General features: G+C 43.4%; 2 protein-coding genes across 4 annotated transcripts in view; one reads left to right on the top strand and one right to left on the bottom strand.

Annotated features, from left to right (window-relative positions):
• LOC130358341 (high affinity choline transporter 1-like) overlaps positions 1-11,965 on the bottom strand; it is a 38,272-nt gene extending 26,307 nt beyond the window's left edge. The window contains exon 1 of the mRNA XM_056561480.1: positions 11,613-11,965. Coding sequence (XP_056417455.1) covers positions 11,613-11,790 — 178 coding nt within the window. The 5' untranslated portion in view covers positions 11,791-11,965. The remainder of the gene's footprint in view (positions 1-11,612) is intronic.
• A 5,902-nt stretch (positions 11,966-17,867) lies between these two features.
• VSTM5 (V-set and transmembrane domain containing 5) overlaps positions 17,868-22,711 on the top strand; it is a 182,814-nt gene continuing 177,970 nt past the window's right edge. Inside the window, exons 1-2 of one of the 3 annotated variants that reach the window (XM_056561475.1) lie at positions 17,868-18,114; positions 18,199-18,308. The gene's annotated coding sequence lies outside the window, so the exon portion shown is untranslated. Of the gene's footprint in view, positions 18,309-22,711 lie in introns of all 3 variants that reach the window. The other 2 variants (XM_056561478.1, XM_056561476.1) reach the window with 2 other exon arrangements.

The following is a 22,711-nucleotide window of genomic DNA, read 5'->3' as shown; positions in this document are numbered from 1 at the left end:
GCGCTATCTGTTGCAACTGCTGGGCGACCACCATGGTGAGGTCGGCGACAACTGGCATCGGGACCTCAGCGGGATCCATGGCCGGATCTACTGTCACGGTTCGGCTGGCAGGAGGTGGATCCTCTGTGCCAGAGAGGGATTGACGTGGACCGCGTCGGTGGACCGGTTCTAAGTTGCTACTGGTATTCACCAGAGCCCGCCGCAAAGCGGGATGGTCTTGCAGCGGCGGTAGCAACCAGGCCGTATCCACTGGCAACGGCTCAACCACTCTGACTGCTGAGATAAGCACGGTACAAGGGAGTAGGCAAGAGCAAGGTCGGACGTAGCAGAAGGTCAGGGCAGGCAGCAAGGATCGTAGTCAGGGGCAACGGCAGGAGGTCTGGAACACAGGCTAGGAGCACACAAGGAAACGCTTTCACTGGCACAATGGCAACAAGATCCGGCGAGGGAGTGCAGGGGAAGTGAGGTATAAGTAGGGAGTGCACAGGTGAGGATACTGATTAGGCCTGCTGCGCCAATCAGTGGCGCAGTGGTCCTTTAAATCGTAGAGACCCGGCGCGCGCGCGCCCTAAGGAGCGGGGCCGCGCGCGCCGGGACAACACAGACGGGGAACGGGTCAGGTACGGGAGCCGGGTCCCGCGTCGCGAATCGCATCCTGGCTGGGAGTAATATCGCAGCGCGCCCGGTCAGCAGGTCCGACTGGGGCGCTGCGAATGAGAGGACGCTGCGAGCACTCCGGGGAGGAGCGGGGACCCGGAGCGCTCGGCGTAACAACAAACTCCCTTCTGTGGTGCTCCATGACTTTTTCCAGCTGAAACCTCGCTTCTTGCTCTTTCTTAAAGTCAGCAAGTGATTTGTCCCTCTCCTCTGTCAAGCGATGTACCTCTTTTTCTTTCTCCCTCAACTTCACAGAAACCATCTGCAGGGATTCTTCCAGATTCTGGATCTGCTCCAGTTTTTTCCCAAGGCCAGCTCGTCTTTTCCGAGACCTTTTACTGAAAGCGGTCTCCTCACACTCCCTGTTAGACCTTGAGACATCCTCTGGTCCTCTGTCAGACACTCAACCCAGCTATTCTCCATCTCTAGACGAAGTCTCTCCCTTTTTTGGGGTTGCGGCAACTTGTGCCTCATTATCATCAACAACAGGTGCCACTGACACCTGGCACTCTTCCTCTACCACCACGTTGGCAACTCTGGAGACTCTTGCTAAACACTCCTGTCGGACCGGCAATCCCTAGGCGGTAAGTTTGTTGCCCCTAGCAACAGCTTCAATGGCTCTTGGCACCAGCGAGTCAGGGTGATTCCCGAACAGTTCCTCTGAACTGTCTCTCGGCTCCTTGGCAGACTTTTCTTTTGTCTTGTCACAGTCTCTCCACGGCCTGGCAAAAACGACTAGGGCTCCTGGGTCTGCAACAATATCTGGTCCAGTGGTTCGACCTTCCTGGTTACAACCCCTCTCTGGTCCAGGCGCCACATCTCCTTCACTTAGGAATCTGTCTGTAAGCGCAGCCCCCAGCTCCACTGGTACTCTCTTCCAGAATTTTGTTTTTTCCGCAGCCATCTCCGTAGCTTCTATTCCAGTCACCACTTTAACTTGACTCGTGGACTGTTCTTCAGCTCCCCTAGTGGTCTGGAACACTCCCACCTGACATATACCTAGGGTCTGCTGACACTCCCCGTCCTCATCCTCTGCTAAGTTACTGTCCCCTGCTATGTGGTGAAAACCAAGTGTTGTGAGCCTATCAGGTGTTCCTGCTCTAGTCACCTGACTATCTTCCCACAACTACTGAAAAAACGGAAAATCCTTCCCCAGCACTACTTCATACTCTAAGGTAGGCTCTATTGCAACCTTGTGACTTATGGTACCATAGGGAGTAGAAATACACACATTAACTGTTTTATAACCCCAAATACCGGCTTGTATAGACACTACAGCAGGGTCTGGCTTTCTGCAGCTGGTCTTTACCAGACTTATTATACATTTTGGATCTAAGAAAACCACCATCTTTTTACCTTCTATTTCCAGCTCACACAGGTTTTCTTTTGTCCTGCGAGAGGTGGCAACAGTACTCTTTACATCAGAACACATTAACATAAGTAATTCAAGAAAAACATTATCAGCCTGCATGGGTTCACAATATACAGCACCATTCACACAGTCCAGTAGAGACCCCAGTCCTCACTACTTCCGGAACCTTTGTGTGCGAACTCTCAGGTGCACTTTCGGCATCCTACAGCTGCCAGAAATACGGAAAGTCTCTGCACAGTACAATTTCAACTGTAAGTTCCGCACATACCTCCATCATATGGCTTACTGCCCCAAAACATGTATCAAAGGTAATTTGAACAGTCTTACCGGGCTCCGGGTGGGACTTTATAAAGAGAATTATTTCCGGTATAATCCGAGATACAGTCTGGCAACAATCTAAGTCCACCCACAGTGGTATTCCGCCCACCAACAACTTACGGGACCTCGGCTTCATCCTGGCGACCACCGGTTGCCCCCAGCAACGGCCTGCCGATGTCCTTTTTCCAGAAAAAAAAATCTCGATCTGTTGCCCCTAGCAACGCTCCTCCACAGACACTATCCTGTGCTTGAACTCCTCTGCTGGGCTCATCCGACTTGCAATCTAACTCGCCAGTTGGTTGCCCTTGGCAACAGGTTGCCCTTAGCAATGGCGTGCCCGCATCCTCCACCAAAATGTAAGGATTCCTCCTTGGGGATAGCTCCAGGATTGTCCTGGACACTGCCACGGGACACGTTTCCATTCAATAAACCCGCAGACAACGGTTATTCATGCAAGCCTGGCACCTTGCCAGCTTTATTTAGACAGATTGCAGGGGAAAAACAAACATAACGCAGGAACAAAATAAAATCCTAGACCGTCTGGTCACTGACTACACATATCAGCATGCCCTGACTACTAACTGGTGAGCTACCCTCAGCCAGTTAAACATGTGACTCCTGCAACCTGTTACAGTTCACACCACTTCTTGGACCACTCACAGATTCCAGCTGTGTGCTTCCTCAACGGGGTCCGAGTGTCTCCCCATACAGCAACATGCTGTTTCCCAGGGAGAGCACGGATCAGACTGAGTCTCCATCTTATATACACCTCCCTTCCCTGCTGCCTCATTACTTAAGAAGCAGGTGAGATATTCTTCAGGGTGAGCAAAGGAAATACACCCTTTCTTTGCCACCTTATCACACAATCGATCTGCACCAATTGCATTGTCAGGGTACCCATTGGCAAAAGGACAGGAGCTGCACCTGCCAGATAACTAGCTACATGGCACAGTTGCTTTTGACCGTGGCATCTAAGGAGTTAAAGCCACCATCATCAGACTGCCAGCCACAGATGCCAGCCACAGACAGTGGGTGTCAGCTGTAGATAACACCGTATAAAGCAGCTCCTGAGGCCACTCCATACTTTCCCACCTGATGTTTGACGCACCTATATGTTAAATGTCAGAAAAAGGTTAATGTATCAGTAAACACTAAGGGGAAGATTTATCAAAACCTGTCTAGAGGAAAAGTTGACCAGTTGGTCATAGCAACCAATCAGATTGCTTTTTTTTTTTCAAAGGGCTCTCTAAAAAACAAAAGAAGCAATCTGATTGGGTGCAATTGTGGTACCCCAGCACCAAAGGCTGTGTTATGGCTTCGGACTTCCTCAGCCGGTCCTGCAGCCCAGGTGTTGGGCCCACTGAAAGACTGATTATTGTTTCTATTATGTCTTAGCAGTTTGCTGAAAGTTAATATATTTTTATAATTATCATGTTATATGCTATTTCTATGTATGTTATTTATATGTGTTATTGTACCTTTAAGAGAGGAGCAGTGTGGACCCATGTGATCCTGCCTGTCAATGGGAACCCCTACATTAATGGCCATATAGTGTAGTGGGGGGGGAGGAGTTACCCCAGTTCCTGTGTGAGGTGTGGGGAGAAGTTTTAAGGGAAGGCCCAGATCAAATCTATCTTATCCGGTTATTCTGCAAGAATGGAAGTTCATGCCCTGGCGGAGAAAGCTACAAAACTTTGACAGAACCCTACCTACCAAGATCAATCTTCAATCCTCTCTCAAGTCAGTATCAATCTATTTAGTGAAAGCACTATAAGTCCCAGCAAGGTAACAGGGCTTCCAAGGGGTTACACTGCATCTTCTCCACTCTGCACCAGACTGTTTGTGTAATACCATCTGCACCTGCTCAGTAAAAACAGTTATCCGTAACCTGATGTCGGTGTGTTTCTTTACTCCCCGTGTCTGGCCCAGGAGAATCTTTCTCCAACCTCGGACCATGTGTAGGCTAACGGTGCCCTGGCATCACGAATTGATAAGGTATTTCGCTACACCACCCTTGGTACCACACAACTGTATAGGCAATTGGTCAACTTTTCCTCAGCACAGGTTTTGATGAATCCCCCCTTAATCTTCTATTGTTTCCTAAATGAATAACTTTCCTCACAGCATTAGACAACAGTACTGAGAGCTCACAGACGAGTTAAAGGAGAACTCCAGCCAAAACAAACTTATCCCCAATGGACAAGATAGGGGAAAAGGAGCTGAACTCGGGGTAGAAAGGCGGCCACTGGGTCCCCCACGATCTCTGGAACGGGACCCCGGCTCTCTCAGTGAGGAGCAAGTGTCCATTCATTTATATGGGAGTGACAGAGATACCCGAGTGCTGTACTCGGGTCTCCTCGGTGCTCCCATAGAAATGAATGGAGTGTGTTGCGGTCTGCAGCACGCGCTTCTCACTGAGAGCGTGTCCTATTCCAGAGATCACAGGGGGTCCCATTGGTGTCCCCCTCACGATCAGCTACTTACCTAATTTAGTTTTGGCTGGAGTACTCCTTTAAGATAGAGGGAAAGAACCGAGGAGAAAAGCTGAAAGGACGAGAAAAGCAGATAAAAAACAATCTGCTAGAGAAATATAGCAGTGTTTTCCAAGCAGTGTGCCTCCAGCTGTTGCAAAACTACAACTCCCAGCATGCCTGGACAGCCTTCGGCTGTCCAGGCATGCTGGGAGTTGTAGTTTTGCAACAGCTGGAGGCACACTGCTTGGGAAACAGTGTTATGTAGAAAAAATGGTTGTACAAGCAAAAGTATGTTAAATTTTCTTAAAAAGACTTGTGGGGCAAATGTTCTTTGAATTATACAAAGTAAGAATAAGAAAAAAAAATAGCTAAAAAAATGGTTGTACAAGCAAAAGTATGTTAAATTTTCTTAAAAAGACTTGTGGGGCAAATGTTCTTTGAATTATACAAAGTAAGAATAAGAAAAAAAAATAGCTTTTCACAGGTGTCCATGTTCTTTACATCTATACCTACGGGGGGGATTTGGCGCTTTGTATCAGAAAAAAACAAAAAAATCTCCAACTACAATAAAGATTGATTATGGATGAATCAGCACAGAATGTGGAATCTGTTCAGTTCTAGGCTGCACAGTAGGTAGATCACTCCAAGCGCTTATGGGGGATTGGCTTATGAGGCTGAAAAGATGGAAAACATCACCTTTCTGTTTCCTCTGGTGTATTGGGGGAGGTGTATCACATATACTGCAGGGGATGGAAAGAAGCTGCCTACAAAATAAATCAAGAGAAATGAAATCTGCAATAGGTCTTTTACATTAAGCAAATGTACATACAGCCTACATACAACCTACATACAGCCTACATACAACCTACATACAACCTACATACAGCCTACATACAACCTACATACAACCTACATACAGCCTACATACAACCTACATACAGCCTACATACAACATACATACAATCTACATACAACCTATATACAACCTACATACAACCTACATACAGCCTATATACAACCTACATACAGCCTACATACCGCGTATATACAACCTACATACAACCTACATACAACTTACACAAAGCCTACATATAATATACATGCAATCTACATACAACCTACATACAGCCTACATACAACCTACATACAACCTACATGCAACCTACATACTGCCTACATACAACCTACGTACAACCTACATACAACCTACAAACAGCCTACATACAACCTACATGCAACCTACATACCGCCTACATACAACCTACGTACAACCTACATACAGCCTACATACAACTTCCGTACAACCTACATACAGCCTACATACAACCTACGTACAGCCTACATACAACCTACATACAGCCTACATACAACCTGCATACAGCCTACATCCAACTACATACAACATACATACAGTCTACACACAATCTACATAAAGCCTACATACAACTACATACAACCTACAGACCACCTACATACAGCCTACATACAACCTACATACAGCCTACATACAACCTATATACAATCTTCATACAACCTTCATACAGCCTACATCCAATACATATATATATATATATATATATATACACACACAAACACAACATACATGCAGCCAACATACAACCTACATACAGCCTACATACATCCTACATAAAACCTACATACAGCCTACATACAGCCTACATACACCCTACATACAGCCTACATACACCCTTCATACAACCTACATACAGCCTACATACATCCTTCATACAACCTACATACAGCCAACATACAACATACATATAGCCTACATACAGCCTACATACAGCCTACATACATCCTACATAAAACCTACATACAGCCTACATACAGCCTACATACACCCTACATACAGCCTACATACACCCTTCATACAACCTACATACAGCCTACATACATCCTTCATACAACCTACATACAGCCAACATACAACATACATATAGCCTACATACAGCCTACATACAGCCTACATACAATCTACATACATCCTACATACAACCTACATACAGCCTAAATACAGCCTACATACAACCTACATACAGCCTACATACAGCCTACATACAAACTACATACAGCGTACATACAACCTACATATAGCCTACATACAACCTACATACAACCTACATACAACCTACATATAGCCTACATACAGCCTACATGCAACCTACATACAGCCTACATACAACATACATACAGCCTACATACACCTTCACACAACCTACATACAGCCTACATACAACCTACATACAACCTACATACAGCCTATACACAGCCTACATACAACCTACATACAACCTACATACTAGTCATGAGCGTGAATGTTCAAAATTGCAAATTTTTACAGCGAATATCGGCACCTCGCGATTTCGCGAATATTTTAAATATAGTGATATATTTGTAATGACCAATATTCGCTTTTTTATGTGAATTTATGCAAATATTTACGTAAATATAAATATTATATTTATTCGGCACTTCCAGACTGAACACTGATCCCTCCCTTCTTTTTAGGTGAAAGATATAATTGTGCATGCGCACTATGCAAATTTCATTACGAATTTTTGCATGAATAAAAAAAGAGAACGAACATAGAGAATATGTAAATTTTGTCCATATATTCACGAAATTTCACGAATTCAAATATGGCCCCTGCCGCTCATCACTACTTCATACAACCTCAATATAGCCTACATACAACTACATAGAACCTATATACAGCCTATATACAACCTACATACAGCCTACATACACCCTTCATACAACCTACATACAGCTTACATACAGCCTACATACAACCTACATACATCCTTCCTACACCCTACATACAGCCTACATACAGCCTATACATAACCTACATACACCCTACATACAACCTATGTACAACCTACATACACCCTATATACAGCCTACATGCAACTTACATACAGCCTACATACACCCTTCATACAACCTACATACAACCTACATACAGCCTACACACAGCCTAAATACAACCGACATACAGCCTACATACAAACAACATACTAGTCTTGAGGGTGAATATCCAAAATGTGAATTTTTACCGCGAATATCGACATGATAATGATATATTTGTAATGATCAATATTAGTTTTTTATGCAAATGTATGCAAATATTTATGCGAATATCGACACTTCCAGACAGGACACTGATCTCTCCCTTCTTTTTAGGTGAAAGATATAATTGCGCATGTGCACTATGCGAATTTCATTACGAATTTTTGCATGGAAAAAAAAAGAGAACGAACATAGAGAATATGAGAATTTTGCGAACATAGGACGAATATTTGTCCATATATTCACAAAATATCGCGAATTTGAATATGGCCCCTGCTCATCACTACTACATACAACCTAGATACAGCCTACATACAACCTACATACAGCCTACATACAATTACATACAACCTACATACAGCCTACATACAACTACATTCAACCTACATACAGACTACATACAACCTACATACAGCCTATATACAGCCTAAATACAACCTATATACAGCCTACATACAACTACATTCAACCTACATACAGACTACATACAGCCTACATACAACTACATTCAACCTACATACAGACTACATACAACCTACATACAGCCTATATACAGCCTAAATACAACCTACATACAGCCTACATACACCCTTCATACAGCCTACATATAGCCTACATACAACTACATTCAACCTGCATACAGCCTACATACAGCCTACATACAACTACATTCAACCTACATACAGACTACATACAGCCTACATACAACTACATTCAACCTACATAAAGACTACATACAGCCTACATACAACTACATTCAATATACATACAGACTACATACACCCTTCATACAGCCTACATACAACCTACACACAGCCTATATAAAGCCTTCATACAGCCTACATACAACCTACATACAGCCTACATACAACCTACATACACCTTTTATGCAACCTACATACAGCCTACATACAGTCTACATACACCCTTCATGCAACCTCCATACATCCTACATACAACCTACGTACAGCCTACATACAACCTACGTACAACCTACACACAGCCTACATACAGCCTACATATAGCCTACATACAACCTACGTGCAACCTATATACAGCCTACATACAGCCTACATACAACCTACATACAGCCTACGGACAACCTACGTACAACCTACACACAGCCTACATACAGCCTACATACAACCTACATACAGCCTACATACAACCTACATACAACCTATATACAGCCTACATACAACCTACATACAGCCTGCATACACCATTCATACAACCTACATACAGCCTACATACACCCTTCATACAACCTACATACAGCCTACATACAACCTACATACAGTCAACATGCAATCTTCATACAGCCTACATATAGCCTATATACAGCCTACATACAACTACATTCAACCTGCATACAGCCTACATACAGCCTACATACAACTACATTCAACCTACATACAGACTAAATACAGCCTACATACAACTACATTCAACCTACATAAAGACTACATACAGCCTACATACAACTACATTCAACCTACATACAGACTACATAAAGCCTACATACAACTACATTCAACCTACATACAGCCTAAATACAACTTACATACAGACTACATACACCCTTCATACAGCCTACATACAACCTACATACAACCTGCATACAGCCTACATACAGTCTACATACACCCTTCATGCAACCTACATACAGCCTACATACAACCTACGTACAGCCTACATACAACCTACGTACAACCTACACACAGCCTAAATACAGCCTACATACAACCTACGTGCAACCTATATACTGCCTACATACAGCCTACATAAAACCTACATACAGCCTACAGACAACCTACGTACAACCTACACACAGCCTACATACAGCCTACATACAACCTACATACAGCCTACATACAACCTACATACAGCCTACATACACCATTCATACAACCTACATACAGCCTACATACACCCTTCATACAACCTACATACAGCCTACATACAACCTACATACAGCCTACATACAGCCTACATACAGCCTACATACAGTCAACATGCAATCTTCATACAGCCTAGATACAACCTACATACAACTTATGTACAGCCAACATACAAGCTACATACAACATATATACAGCCTACATACAACCTACATATAACTTACATACAATCTACATATAATTGTCATGGATCTAAGGATTATTTTAATGCAGCATTAAATGTGATCTGCTTAGTATCTAAAAGGTGAATGCAGCACTTATCTAACTATCTCATATCTATCTATCTATCTATCTATCTCATATCTATCTATCTATCTCATATCTATCTATCTTATATCTATCTATCTATCATTCTCATATCTATCTATCTATCTATATATATATCTAATATCTATCTCATATCTATCTATCTATCTCATATCTATCTATCTATCTATCTATCTCATATCTATCTCATATCTATCTATCTATCTATCATTCTCATATCTATCTATCTATCTATTTCATATCTATCTATCTATATATATATATATCATATCTATCTATCTCATATCTATCTATCTCATATCTATCTATCTCATATCTATCTATCTCATATCTATCTATCTATCTATCTATCTCATATCTATCTCATATCTATCCATCTCATATCTATTTATCTCACATCTATCTCTCACATCTATCTATATCATATCTATCTATCTCATATCTATCTATCTATCTCATATCTATCTATCTCATATCTATTTATCTCACATCTATCTCTCACATCTATCTATCTCATTTCTATCTCATATCTGTCTATCTCATATCTATCTATCTATCTCATATCTATCTATCTCATATCTATCCATCTCATATCTATTTATCTCACATCTATCTATTTCACATCTATCTATCTCATATCTATCTATCTCATATCTATCTATCTCATATCTATCTATCTATCTATCTCATATCTATCTATCTCACATCTATCTATCTCATATCTATCTATCTCATATCTATCTCACATCTATCTATCTCACATCTATCTATCTCATATCTATCTATCTCATATCTATCTCATATCTATCTTTCTCATATCTATCTATCTCATATTTATCTATCTATAATCTACCTGTCCGTCTTTCAATTGATATTTTTTCAAATTCATTTTCTTCTTGTACTTATCTCTTATGCTGATATAACAACCAACATAATCCTTTCCTCTTTACTGAAAACATCCTGAACTTCCTGATTAATTGACTATTTTAAGGGACAAACCGCGGAACTGATGAGATTTTATTAATTCATCAATTCAACCGGGAAACTGCAATAATAATGTAAAAAAAATAAAGAACGGACAATAGTTTCTTAATGAAAATGAACAACTTGAGAAACTGTAGATAAATTAAAGCGGCTCAGCACCTTCAGCTGCCCCCTCCCCCCAAAGGATAAAGGTAACCTAACAGGTCTCCCTTTAAATATACTTTAAAACTATATACAAATGTGTTGTGTGTGTGTGTGTGTGGGGGGGGGGGGGGGGGGTGATATTCCATCTATATCCTAATCCTATCTTTATTCTGTGGCTAGACATCAGAGAGACTAGCTGATTTGCTTTTTTGCTTATGGTCAAAATTAAGCATCCATGCAATAAAGCAAAACTAGTGAATTATTTGGGGAAAAAAGAAAAATTTATATAAAAATTACATAATTTTCTCCATATTGTGTTGTTGATGCCATAGATAAGCTTACCAGTAGTGGTGAATAGCCCAACAAATATATTCAGGTTCCTTCCCCCGACAATGGCTACCTCAGTTTGCCTCTTGTTCCGCTCGCTTCTCTTGGCTTTCCAGGCAGCCCAAAGGCCGGTCAGTAGAGTCATGGCGTAGAAAATGATCACAGCTATCAAGCCGGGAACATTCAGCGCCATCTTCCTTAGAAGTGTTCCCACAACTTTCTAAAGTGGACAGACAGAGTGGAGCATAGTAGGTTCTCCGAAGGTTCCTAGGGTATGAAATGCTTTGAAGGTTCTCCCCTCACAGCTGACTGATCTATATACTGGGTCACCATATGTCGTAGTAATGCTGGGGCAGCTCATCTCATAGACTTTCTGTATTTGTGTAAAAAAAAAAAAAAAGGAGAAAAAAAAGAAACAAAAACTTTTCTAGTCCCTCCAACAACAACTGGTAGGAGGGTGGTATTTGGCCGAAAGCCCAGGAGCTTCATTCAGATGTGGACGAAGAAGAAAGGAGCTTGTACGTTCCCTTTGTATTTGTCTCTTCTTTTTGTTTCATCTTAGTTGCATTCACTCTGCTCTTACACAATATTAAGTACTAATGCACTAATGCAATGATTCCCTACCATTGGGCTTTGGGAAGTTTGAAAGTTCCAGAGCTAGGCTGTTTGGTCGCTAGAATGTAAGTATTACTGAAGAGGTTTATACTGTATGATCATTTAAAGTGGGGCAAAAAAGTATTTAGTCAGCCACCAATTGTGCAAGTTCTCCCACTTAAAAAGATGAGAGAGGCCTGTCATTTTCATCATAGGTATACCTCAACTATGAGAGACATCATGAGAAAAAAAATCCATAAAATCACATTGCCTGATTTTTTAATAATTTATTTGTAAATTATGGTGGAAATAAGTATTTGGTCACCTACAAATAAGCAAGATTTCTGGCTCTCACAGACCTGTAACTTCTTCTTTAAAAGTCTCCTCTGTCCTCCACTCGTTACCTGTATTAATGGCACCTGTTTGAACTTGTTATCAGTATAAAAGACACCTGTCCACAACCTCAAACAGTCACACTCCAAACTCCACTATGGCCAAGACCAAAGAGCTGTTGAAGGACACCAGAAACAAAATTGTAGAACTGCACCAGCCGGGGAAGACTGAATCTGCAATAGGCAAGCAGCTCGGTGTAAACAAATCAATTGTGGGAGCAATTATTAGAAAATGGAAGACATACAAGACCACTGATAATCTCCCTCAATCTGGGGCTCCACGCAAGATCTCACCGTGTGGTATCAAAATGCTCTCAAGAATGGGGAGCAAAAATCCCAGAAGCAAACAGGGGGACCAAGTGAAGGACCTGCAGAGAGCTGGGACCAAAGTAACAGACTACTATCTGTAACACACTACGCCGCCAGGGACTCAAACCATGCAGTGCCAGATGTGTCCCCTGTTTAAGCCAGTACATGTCTGGGCCCGTCTGAAGTTTGCTAGAGAGAATTTGGATGATTCAGAAGAGAATTGGAAGAATGTCATATGGTCAGATGAAACCAAAGTAGAACTTTTTGGTAAAAACTCAACTCGTTGTGTTTGGAGGAGAAAAAATGCTGAGTTGCATCCAAAGAACCCCATACCTACTGTGAAGCATGGGGGTTGAAAATTCATGCTTTAGGGCTGTTTTTCTGCAAAGTGACCAGGACCAGGACGACTGATCATTGTAAAGGAAAGAATTAATGGGGCCATGTATCGGGAGATTTTGAATGAAAACCTCCTTCCATCAGCAAGGGCATTGAAGATGGAATGTGGAAGGGTCTTTCAGCATGACAATGATCCCAAACACACCACCTGGGCAATGAAGGAGTGGCTTCGTAAGAAGCATTTCAAGGTCCTGGAGTGGCCTAGCCAGTCTCCAGATCTCAACCCCCAAGAAAACCTTCGGAGGGAGTTGAAAGTCCGCGTTGCCCAGCGACAGCCCCAAAACATCACTGCTCTAGAGGAGATCTGCATGGAGGAATGGGCCAAAATACCAGCAACAATGTGTGAAAACCTTGTAAAGACTTACAGAAAATGATTGACCTCTGTCATTGCCATCAAAGGGTATATAACAAAGTATTGAGATGAACATTTGTTATTGACAAAAATACTTATTTTCCACCATAATTTGCAAAGAAATTCTTTAAAAATCAGACAATGTGATTTTATGGATTTTCTTTTTCTCATTATGTCTTTGATAGTTGAGGTATACCTATGATGAAAATGACAGGCCTATCATATTTTTAAGTGGGAGAACTTGCACAATTGGTGGCTGACTAAATACTTTTTTTTTGCCCCACTCTATATTATGCTTTCTTGGGCATTTGCTACAGAACATCTATACCCATACATGTGCATTTAAAGACAGACATAGATGAGAGGTTTCCCTATTACAAATATGTTTTTTGGGGGTTTGTTTGCCCCGTCACACCTTCCCAAGACTCTTGGGCTGATTCCTACTTGCTTTGTTTGCTACGAGTATTGATAGTATAGGTTAGAAAACAGAAATGAGGATACCACCAATCTGTCTTAGGCAGTCCATATAGACGGTATATGGGTTGCCTTAATACAATAAACACCCTATAAGGCATTTTCCATCCAGTTTGTTATGAGGGGTCCATAAAAATGGTTCTACTGTGATGTGTGACTTTAGGATCTACAACACATAAGGAGCTGTGTTTGGTACCGTGATCAAGCCCCATGTATTTAAGGATAGTCTATCAACTAAACACCCTGGAAAACAAGAGGTATGCCAATAAAGAAATCAGGCTAAAGACAGACTTGTAACCTGGTGCTTATAAAAATGGCGGACCAGGTCTTTGACCACAGCTTTCTTATGCATCCTTGACATATGACACTTTATATCTATGTCCATATTCTAGGAGTCTTAGACACTGGACTAGACAGGAGGAAAGAGAACCAAAATAGTAAATACAGTTGTAAAACAAAGGGCCACAAAAGTATTAATGTGTAGTATCCACTGAATGGACACTTTATTAGAGACCCCCATCAAGTAGGGCATTGGACTCCTTGGGCCTTTACTAGATGATGAAGTTGTTCTGCAGGAGGACAAGGTTGCTCCGCGCAGTTGCCACACACTATATGGAGGTCAATGAACAGCCTGTTCTACCTTGTCCCACAGATGCAAAAACCATTAAAAGACGTTACACTATATACACTTAAAACTTAACTCTTAATAATATCTGTTAAAATAATACCCCACAGACATAATACCGTATTTATCGGGGTATACCACGCACCGGCCTATAACACGCACCCTCATTTTACCAAGGATATTTGGGTAAAAAAAGTTTTTTACCCAAATATCCATGATAAAATGAGGGTGCGTGTGTGCGCGTGTATACCCCGATATACCCCCAGGAAAGGCAGGGGGAGAGAGGCCGTCGCTGCCCGCTTCTCTCCCCCTGCCTTTCCTGGGGTCTAGAGCGCTGCTGTCGGCCCTTTTCACCCCCTGGTTATCGGCGCCGCTGCCCGTTCTGTCCCCCTGACTATCGGCCGATAGCCAGGGGGAGAGAAGCGGCGCCGACAGCCAGGGGGAGAGAAGGGGCAGCGGCACCCATTGCCGGCGCCGCTGCCCCTTTGCCTCCCCCCATCCCCGGTGGCATAATTACCTGAGTCGGGTCCGCGCTGCTCCAGGCCTCCGTCGTGCGTCCCCAGCGTCGTTGCTATGCACGGCGCGGCGCTCTGACGTCATGCGCCGTGCCGTTCAGCGCATAGCAACGACGCCGGGGACGCACGACGGAGGCCTGGAGCAGCGCGGACCCGACTCAGGTAATTATGCCACCAGGGATGGGGGGAGGCAAAGGGGCAGCGGCGCCGGCAATGGGTGCCGCTGCCCCTTCTCTCCCCCTGGCTGTCGGCGCCGCTTCTCTCTCCCTGGCTATCGGCGCCTGCACCGATAGTCAGGGGGACAGAACGGGCAGCGGCGCCGATAACCAGGGGGTGAAAAGGGCCGACAGCAGCGCTCTAGACCCCAGGAAAGGCAGGGGGAGAGAAGCGGGCAGCGACGGCCTCTCTCCCCCTGCCTTTCCTGGGGGTATATCGGGGTATAACACGCACACAGACTTTAGGCTAAAAATTTTAGCCTAAAAAGTGCGTGTTCTACACCGATAAATACGGTATATATACAATGTAACAGTTTCTCAGCAGTATGAGAAATACCCGCATGCGAGTCTCAGCCCGTCACTCACCTTCTTGTGTCTTTGCTTCCTGGTGCCCCTGCAGCTCCGGCGTGCGTGCCTTCGCCCCCCAGGGCGCGTTCTCGCCGAAGCTCTGTTTCTTAAAGGCCAGTACCAATTTATTAAAGTGTCTGCACCTGTCCCTTGTCCATAAGTATCTCCTCCTCCCTGTTCCCTGAGCCTGATCTTTGGTTGTCTTGCCTTAGTGAAGTCCTGTTTCCCAGAGTCTGTGTATGTGTTCCTAGTTCCACCCTATCCTGCACTTGTGTTTCAGCCCTGTACTTCTGCCATCCTGCCACATCCTGCCAGCCACGTTCTGCCAGTCGATGTCAGTGCCACGTCACCCCCCCCAGCTACCTGTGTGGACGAGTCGTGCCAGGGGTAGTGACCTGGGTGGCACCTGACACAGCAAGACCATCCTGCTTTGTGGTGGGCTCTGGTGAAAACCAGTGGCACCTTAGACTCCGCTACCTGGCACGGCTCAAGTCTTCATCCACACAGGCCCAGAGAATCCACCACCTGCTGTCCACCTGCTGTGATTCCTAACATGATGTAACCTTGCCGCAAGCACAAAGGGCAGTGGCACCAATTCTCTCCCTAAATCACATGGTTACAATACTGATCCTTATCTAGTGGTAGGTAACTAGGGCACTCACCCTAAGAAGGCCAACCCTGTACCCTGTACCACTGGAATCTACCCCTAACCTATCAATCTATAGTAAAAAGATAAAGGGGGGAAATGCGCAAATTGCACGAAATGTCTTGTGCAAGTTGATTTTGTGCAAAATATTTTGTGCAAAGTGGGAGCCTGTGCAAAAAGAAATTAACATTTTTTTCACTGTGCTGGTGCAGAGACTGATGAATTCCTCCAAATGCCCAATAACATTGACTTTTTTCAATGTGTTTCCCCTAAAAGTGGTTCATCAGGGAGACTCAGTAGCTTCAGATGTTAGTGCATCAGCAGTAGCGGTGGCAATCATGGTCCGGAGATGGTGAAAGACGGGGAATTTTCCGCCACAAGGAATACACTGCCTTGAAGGTACTTACCTGACCCAGTTGCAGCACCCCCTTCGATCCCTGTGACAGTTTTGACCCCTGTTTGACTTATCTGTCCATTTGTTGCTGACCTGACCTGTCTGACTTTCCTGATGCCATGTACACTAAGTCCAGTGTAGGGCCCATCATCCAGTTGGGGCGGATTGTTTGGAAGCAGAAAATCCAAGTAGGTACAGACAATGGTTTGGGACAAGCTCAGATCTGCACTGCTCCCTACCCTGGACATGACAAATGACCTTCCTACTTGGAGTACCGGTCTACGCGAAGAAAGTGTAGTGTAAGGACAGCAGCCCTACAAGTTGAGTTGTTGAGGAAGTCTTTTGCAACTGTTTTATGAGTTGTACCTCTCTATTGGGGTATACTTGTGCCATATTTCCCATCTACCATGTATCGTTTGAATAGTGTATAGACCAGTCCTTGCTAGTGTCCTCCCCATACCACTTGGCCCATGGCTTTAGGTCACTACGCTTACAAGGTTCTTTATAATTCTACTCACAACTGTCCTGTCAAATTGAGTTAAAGGGGTTGTCCATTTTATTATATATATAGTATACAGTCTAATTAGACAGTGAATGATAAAGGAGTACTTCTTTATTGTTCTTTGTAGGTTTGTGTCATGCTTCACCTTGGCATAAGACAGTTTTAGTTTTGCCTGAAGTATCCTTTTAAAACTGCATCCCGTGAATGAACTTAACATTCTCAGATCACAAACTCCATCTTACTTTACTACACAAATAAAGGATGAAACCGTATTCATTTACAACAATTTACTGTGACAAGGAAGTTGGGCTCCGCTACATGATACATGCCCAGAATGGTAATTACCCCGGAGAATGGTAACAAAGAAGCAGTTTCACAACTTCCAAAAAAAATCCAAAAACATGGCATGATCTACAGACCCCGTCTGTCCCGCTGTAGTAGATACCAGGGTAGATGGATTATCCTCTTCATCGGTATAATGCGTGAAGTATCTATAAATATAGAATGCTGCCAGCCATTAAGAGGGACTTTTTTTACTTTTTGCAGACTGCCGAGCCTCGCAACAGGCGAACAAAAAGCACAAGAATTCTTTGTCAGACCGTATTGTAGAAAATCACATCCACATTGCATTTGGGAAATCATGAAACAGGCCACACAATGCTGGCCTGGCCTCCTGCCATACTGAACAAAAAAAACCACTGTTACACAATGTGATGAAAAATGAAGCTGCGGAGATAGAAAACTGTTACATTAAGGTTAGTTTATGGAGAATGGTGAAGAAAAACAGAGCATGGTTACCCATGGCAACCAAGAAGATGTCGGCATGTCTTTTTTTGCAGTAATAAAACCGGGGATCCAAGTCCATTGGACAGATTGTTGGTTCTCCTGGCCGGCAATGAAGATAGGAGTAAATGAAGAAAGGGGGAGGACAAGGGATTGCTTCAAGAAGGTAAGTCAAAGTATGTTGGAAAAAGATACTAGGGCTTACGCATGTGATATGTTCCCATTTGGTACAGACCTGTACTCGGATCCTCGTAGATATGTCAGTGGTATACAGAGTTTTACTGGTTTTGTGGCATGAGCCATCAGACTACATCAGCATTGCTTCTAGGGGAAAAAACCCATGTGCATATGGCTGTGGAGCCTATAGGACTTGCAGACTTGACAACAGTCATAATATGGTGGGACCATATTGGAGTAAACACCCCAGCTGGACAGGCCAGGTAGAACGTTACTTAGTAGTGAAGGAAACCTGTGGGTTTCGTTCGACGTTATGGTGCCACAGCCTTGCCACAGGCTGAAAGGGTTTCTGTATGTTTTCGTTGATCCTATAGGGCTTTAGCAGGTCCACTGAAGAGTAAAGGGAAGTGTAGATGGTGCAGGAGGAATAATAGACACAAGATAACTTGAAAAGAAGGCAATCTATGCTTCTTTACTTCTTGAATAAAGGCAACAGGATTCACAAAATTTATAAGCACAGTAGACAGTCCAGATTTTGGTGAACAGTCACATTTCATGGATTATGAGGCCAGATGAAGGAATATGGATGCACTACTGTGGTAGATGTATACAATGATATTGGCTATCCCTCAACACTGATGTTAAAATTGAGACATTCGCCGGTGTATCCTTATATGAAGGACATACCAGAGCCCATACACCAACGCCAAGGTTTCTCAAAATGGCGCGGGACCTACGCTAATCCTACCTGTGCGTGATAAGCAAAACAGGGGCCAGTGGGCAATTACGGCAGCATTCGGTCGACTCACAACTTCCTCCCAGATACCCTCCAGCGTGACTGAGCACACATGCAATGGGAGGATGGAGGCAAGTTGCAAGCCCCACCTGAGATGGCTAACAGGGTGCATAGAATCACAGGTGCTACCTTAATGCTGCCTTGAAGATATTCAAGGCGCATTAATTTTGGAGTTAGTAGTGCACCCATATTCCTGTATTGTATTATTCTTATTGTTACACATCCACACCGTTTATTTGGTGTAGGATTCTATTGTGGCACTTGTAGTCCGCTTCAGGCATCCTCCATTGTATGCATTTTTATGCTGGGGATTGCCCCCAGCAACGGACTACAAGGGCAGGATCTGCTCCCCCAGTATAAAAGCACAACTGCATTAGGGTTGAGCACCTCCAGCCATTTGAGACCACGTTTTTTGTTGTTTATTATGGGGCCAGAGCAAGGAAACACTGTAAGTTAGGCTGGTTTGTTGTATGGGGGTCCCTGGTTCTCTCTCCTGCTCTCTAGACAGATAAATGTACTCACAGGCCCAAGTTTCTCCCAAGCGGTTTCTGGAGAAATTGGCTCATGGCAGACACTTCTGACCCATAGGATGACAGACACTCTCCAATACCCAACTGTGGGGTTTAGGCAAATAGTTGTTCAATGCCCAAGAGGCTTAAGGCAGTGCTGGAAAATAATGGCCACACAAAATATTGACTCTTTGGGCCCAATTTGGACATTTCCCCTTAAGGGTGTACTCACTTTTGTTGCCAAGGTTTAGACATTACTGGCTGTGTGTAGAGTTATTATGAGGGGAGACAGCAATAAACACTGTTATACAGGCTGTTTACTCAATACATTCCTTCACCTACAAATTTGCAGCCACATATGTCTTAGATATAATAAAAGAGATGACTATACCAATACGAATCCACAGTGCTGCTAAATGAACCCTCATAAATGCACAAGATCGATCCTAAACACAGACATAAGTAGATAATAATGCAACTGATAACCAAGGCAAAATATGCCTGGCAGACAAAAATAATAGTATAACAGCTTTGAAAACTCCCTCAGGAAGCTTGTAGATCCATAAAGAGAAGGCAGATTCAAAAACGTTTTATATGTTGTACATCTTGGCAAAAAAATTTACCTTTTTAATATACATAAAAAATGTTTATTTCCTTTACATAGAAATTATGGCTTATAAAAAAAAAACACCACTAGGGGTCCCAATAACACCCAGAACACAATCCTGTCCGGCCTCAGCATCATCTAAAGCAGAGACTGGGACAAAATCCAGTAAGTGAGGGCAGGACTAGCTCTCTTCTAAGTTCACTCCTGTTCTATCAGACTGCAGCATGAAAATAGAGAGGAGGAGGTTACAGAGCATCTTGCAGCGATTGGATGAAGAGATACAGCATAGCACAGCAGACTCAGGGAGGAAGATGAGTCATGCAGAGTGAAGCCACGCCCCCTCCAAAGCACAGAAAGAAAAACCAAGTGAGGTTATACAGAAGGTATTTGTGAAAGAAATATAGGTGCTAGACATATAAAGTTTATAATTACATGATCAGGATTAGGTACTGAGTAAAATTTTTTGTGGGATATGACAGGTACTATTTAAAGGGAATTTGTTATCAGTAGCATCAGCACTTACCTGTTGGTACAGGAGTGTCATGTAGTCCCTGTTTCGAGCCTCTGTTATGCTGCAATCCATGTTCTTATTTTTATGGAAATTACCTGCTTGGTGCACAGGGAACGCTCCCCTGTGCACGGTGACGTCCGGCCCATAATCCACAGAGTATCAGACACCTTCTTTCCTGTCCTGAGCCTCCTCTGCAGAAGCTGAAAGTTTGATTTTGACACTTTAATATTCTGCCCTAAAAAATCTGAGACAGACTGGTTGCTAGGGATGGACTGCATAACAACCTGATAGTATGACATGTATTAGTTATTAACAACGTTTTTCTATCTGTCCCAAGTATTAGGTATTCTGATAAAAACTGGATTGACATTGGACATCTGGACACATCCATTAGGTGATGTTCTGAGGCAGAATTAAAAGAACACCAGGGGCACGATACCAAGTCTGTAAGAGCAAGGGTACAAACTGAATAATATTAGGTCCTGAGTTTTCATCCTGTAAATATTTTATTCAGTCATTGGTCATTGGACAAAACATTTCCTTCTTATGTAACTAATGTAACAGGTGAAAGATGAATATTATACAGCTATAATGTATGAAAACTTTAAAAACAAAAGTACAATAGTCATCAATGCGGTGTACAAATAATACCCTGTACACAAAGCTGGCTTTACACTAAGTGTGGCTCTAGGCAAAATTAACGGCAGGGCCCCAAATAATGAATGCCGTACTAAACCATACTATACCAGGGTGTTTATACGCATTTCCCAAATTACGCCCATCAGTGCCAGTCAAATACCACCAATACTCCCTAATGGCCCCAACTATATACCACAGTGCAGCAAAAAATAGCAGTACTGACCCCCTTCCCACTACTCCCCCACTGGCAGCAGTACTGTCCCTATTTCCACCCCTCCAACACTAGCACCAGTACTGTCCCTATTTCCACCCCTCCCACACTAGCACCAGTACTGTCCCTATTTCCACCCTTTACACACTGGAAGCAGTACTGTCCCTATTTCCACCCCTTACATGCTGGCAGCAGTACTGTCCCCTATTCCACCTCTTTAACACTAGCAGCAGTACTGTCCCTATTTCCACCCCTACCACACTGGTAGCAGTATTGTCCTTATTACCACTCCTCCCACACTGGTAGCAGTATTGTCCTTATTACCACTCCTCCCACACTGGTAGCAGTATTGTCCTTATTACCACCCCTACCACACTGGTAGCAGTATTGTCCTTATTACCACTCCTCCCACACTGGTAGCAGTATTGTCCTTATTACCACTCCTCCCACACTAGCAGCAGTATTGTCCCTATTACCACTCCTCCCACACTGGTAGCAGTATTGTCCCTATTACCACTCCTCCCACACTGGTAGCAGTATTGTCCTTATTACCACTCCTCCCACACTAGCAGCAGTATTGTCCCTATTACCACTCCTCCCACACTGGTAGCAGTATTGTCCCTATTACCACTCCTCCCACACTGGTAGCAGTATTGTCCTTATTACCACTCCTCCCACACTGGCAGCAGTATTGTCCCTATTACCACTCCTCCCACACTGGTAGCAGTATTGTCCCTATTACCACTCCTCCCACACTGGCAGCAGTATTGTCCCTATTACCACTCCTCCCACACTTGCACGACTGGCCTTATCAGTGCAGTTTATGAATTAGAGTGCCTGCTTTGTGTCAATGCCTGACACAGGAATGAACCTGCCTGTAGGGGATCCCCATGGTGATGAAGGCCCTTGGTAATCATCCATTTTCCCCTCCCTACTACTGGCCCTGCTCATATAGTGCACAAAATAATAACTCCACAATGCACAAATAACAGAGCTCCATAATATCTAAGTAACGGTGTAATAAAAAGCCTATTATAGCCTAAGTAAAGAGATATAAACCACCCATCACTTGGCCCTTTGTACTACTTGTAATCCTGCTATGGGTTTGGGTGACAAGGA

The sequence above is a fragment of the Hyla sarda genome, chromosome 2 (genome assembly GCF_029499605.1).
Source record: "Hyla sarda isolate aHylSar1 chromosome 2, aHylSar1.hap1, whole genome shotgun sequence".
In the NCBI taxonomy this organism is placed as follows: domain Eukaryota; kingdom Metazoa; phylum Chordata; class Amphibia; order Anura; family Hylidae; genus Hyla; species Hyla sarda.
Note: the sequence above shows the minus strand (reverse complement) of the source record. Positions and strands in the feature narration are given on the sequence as shown.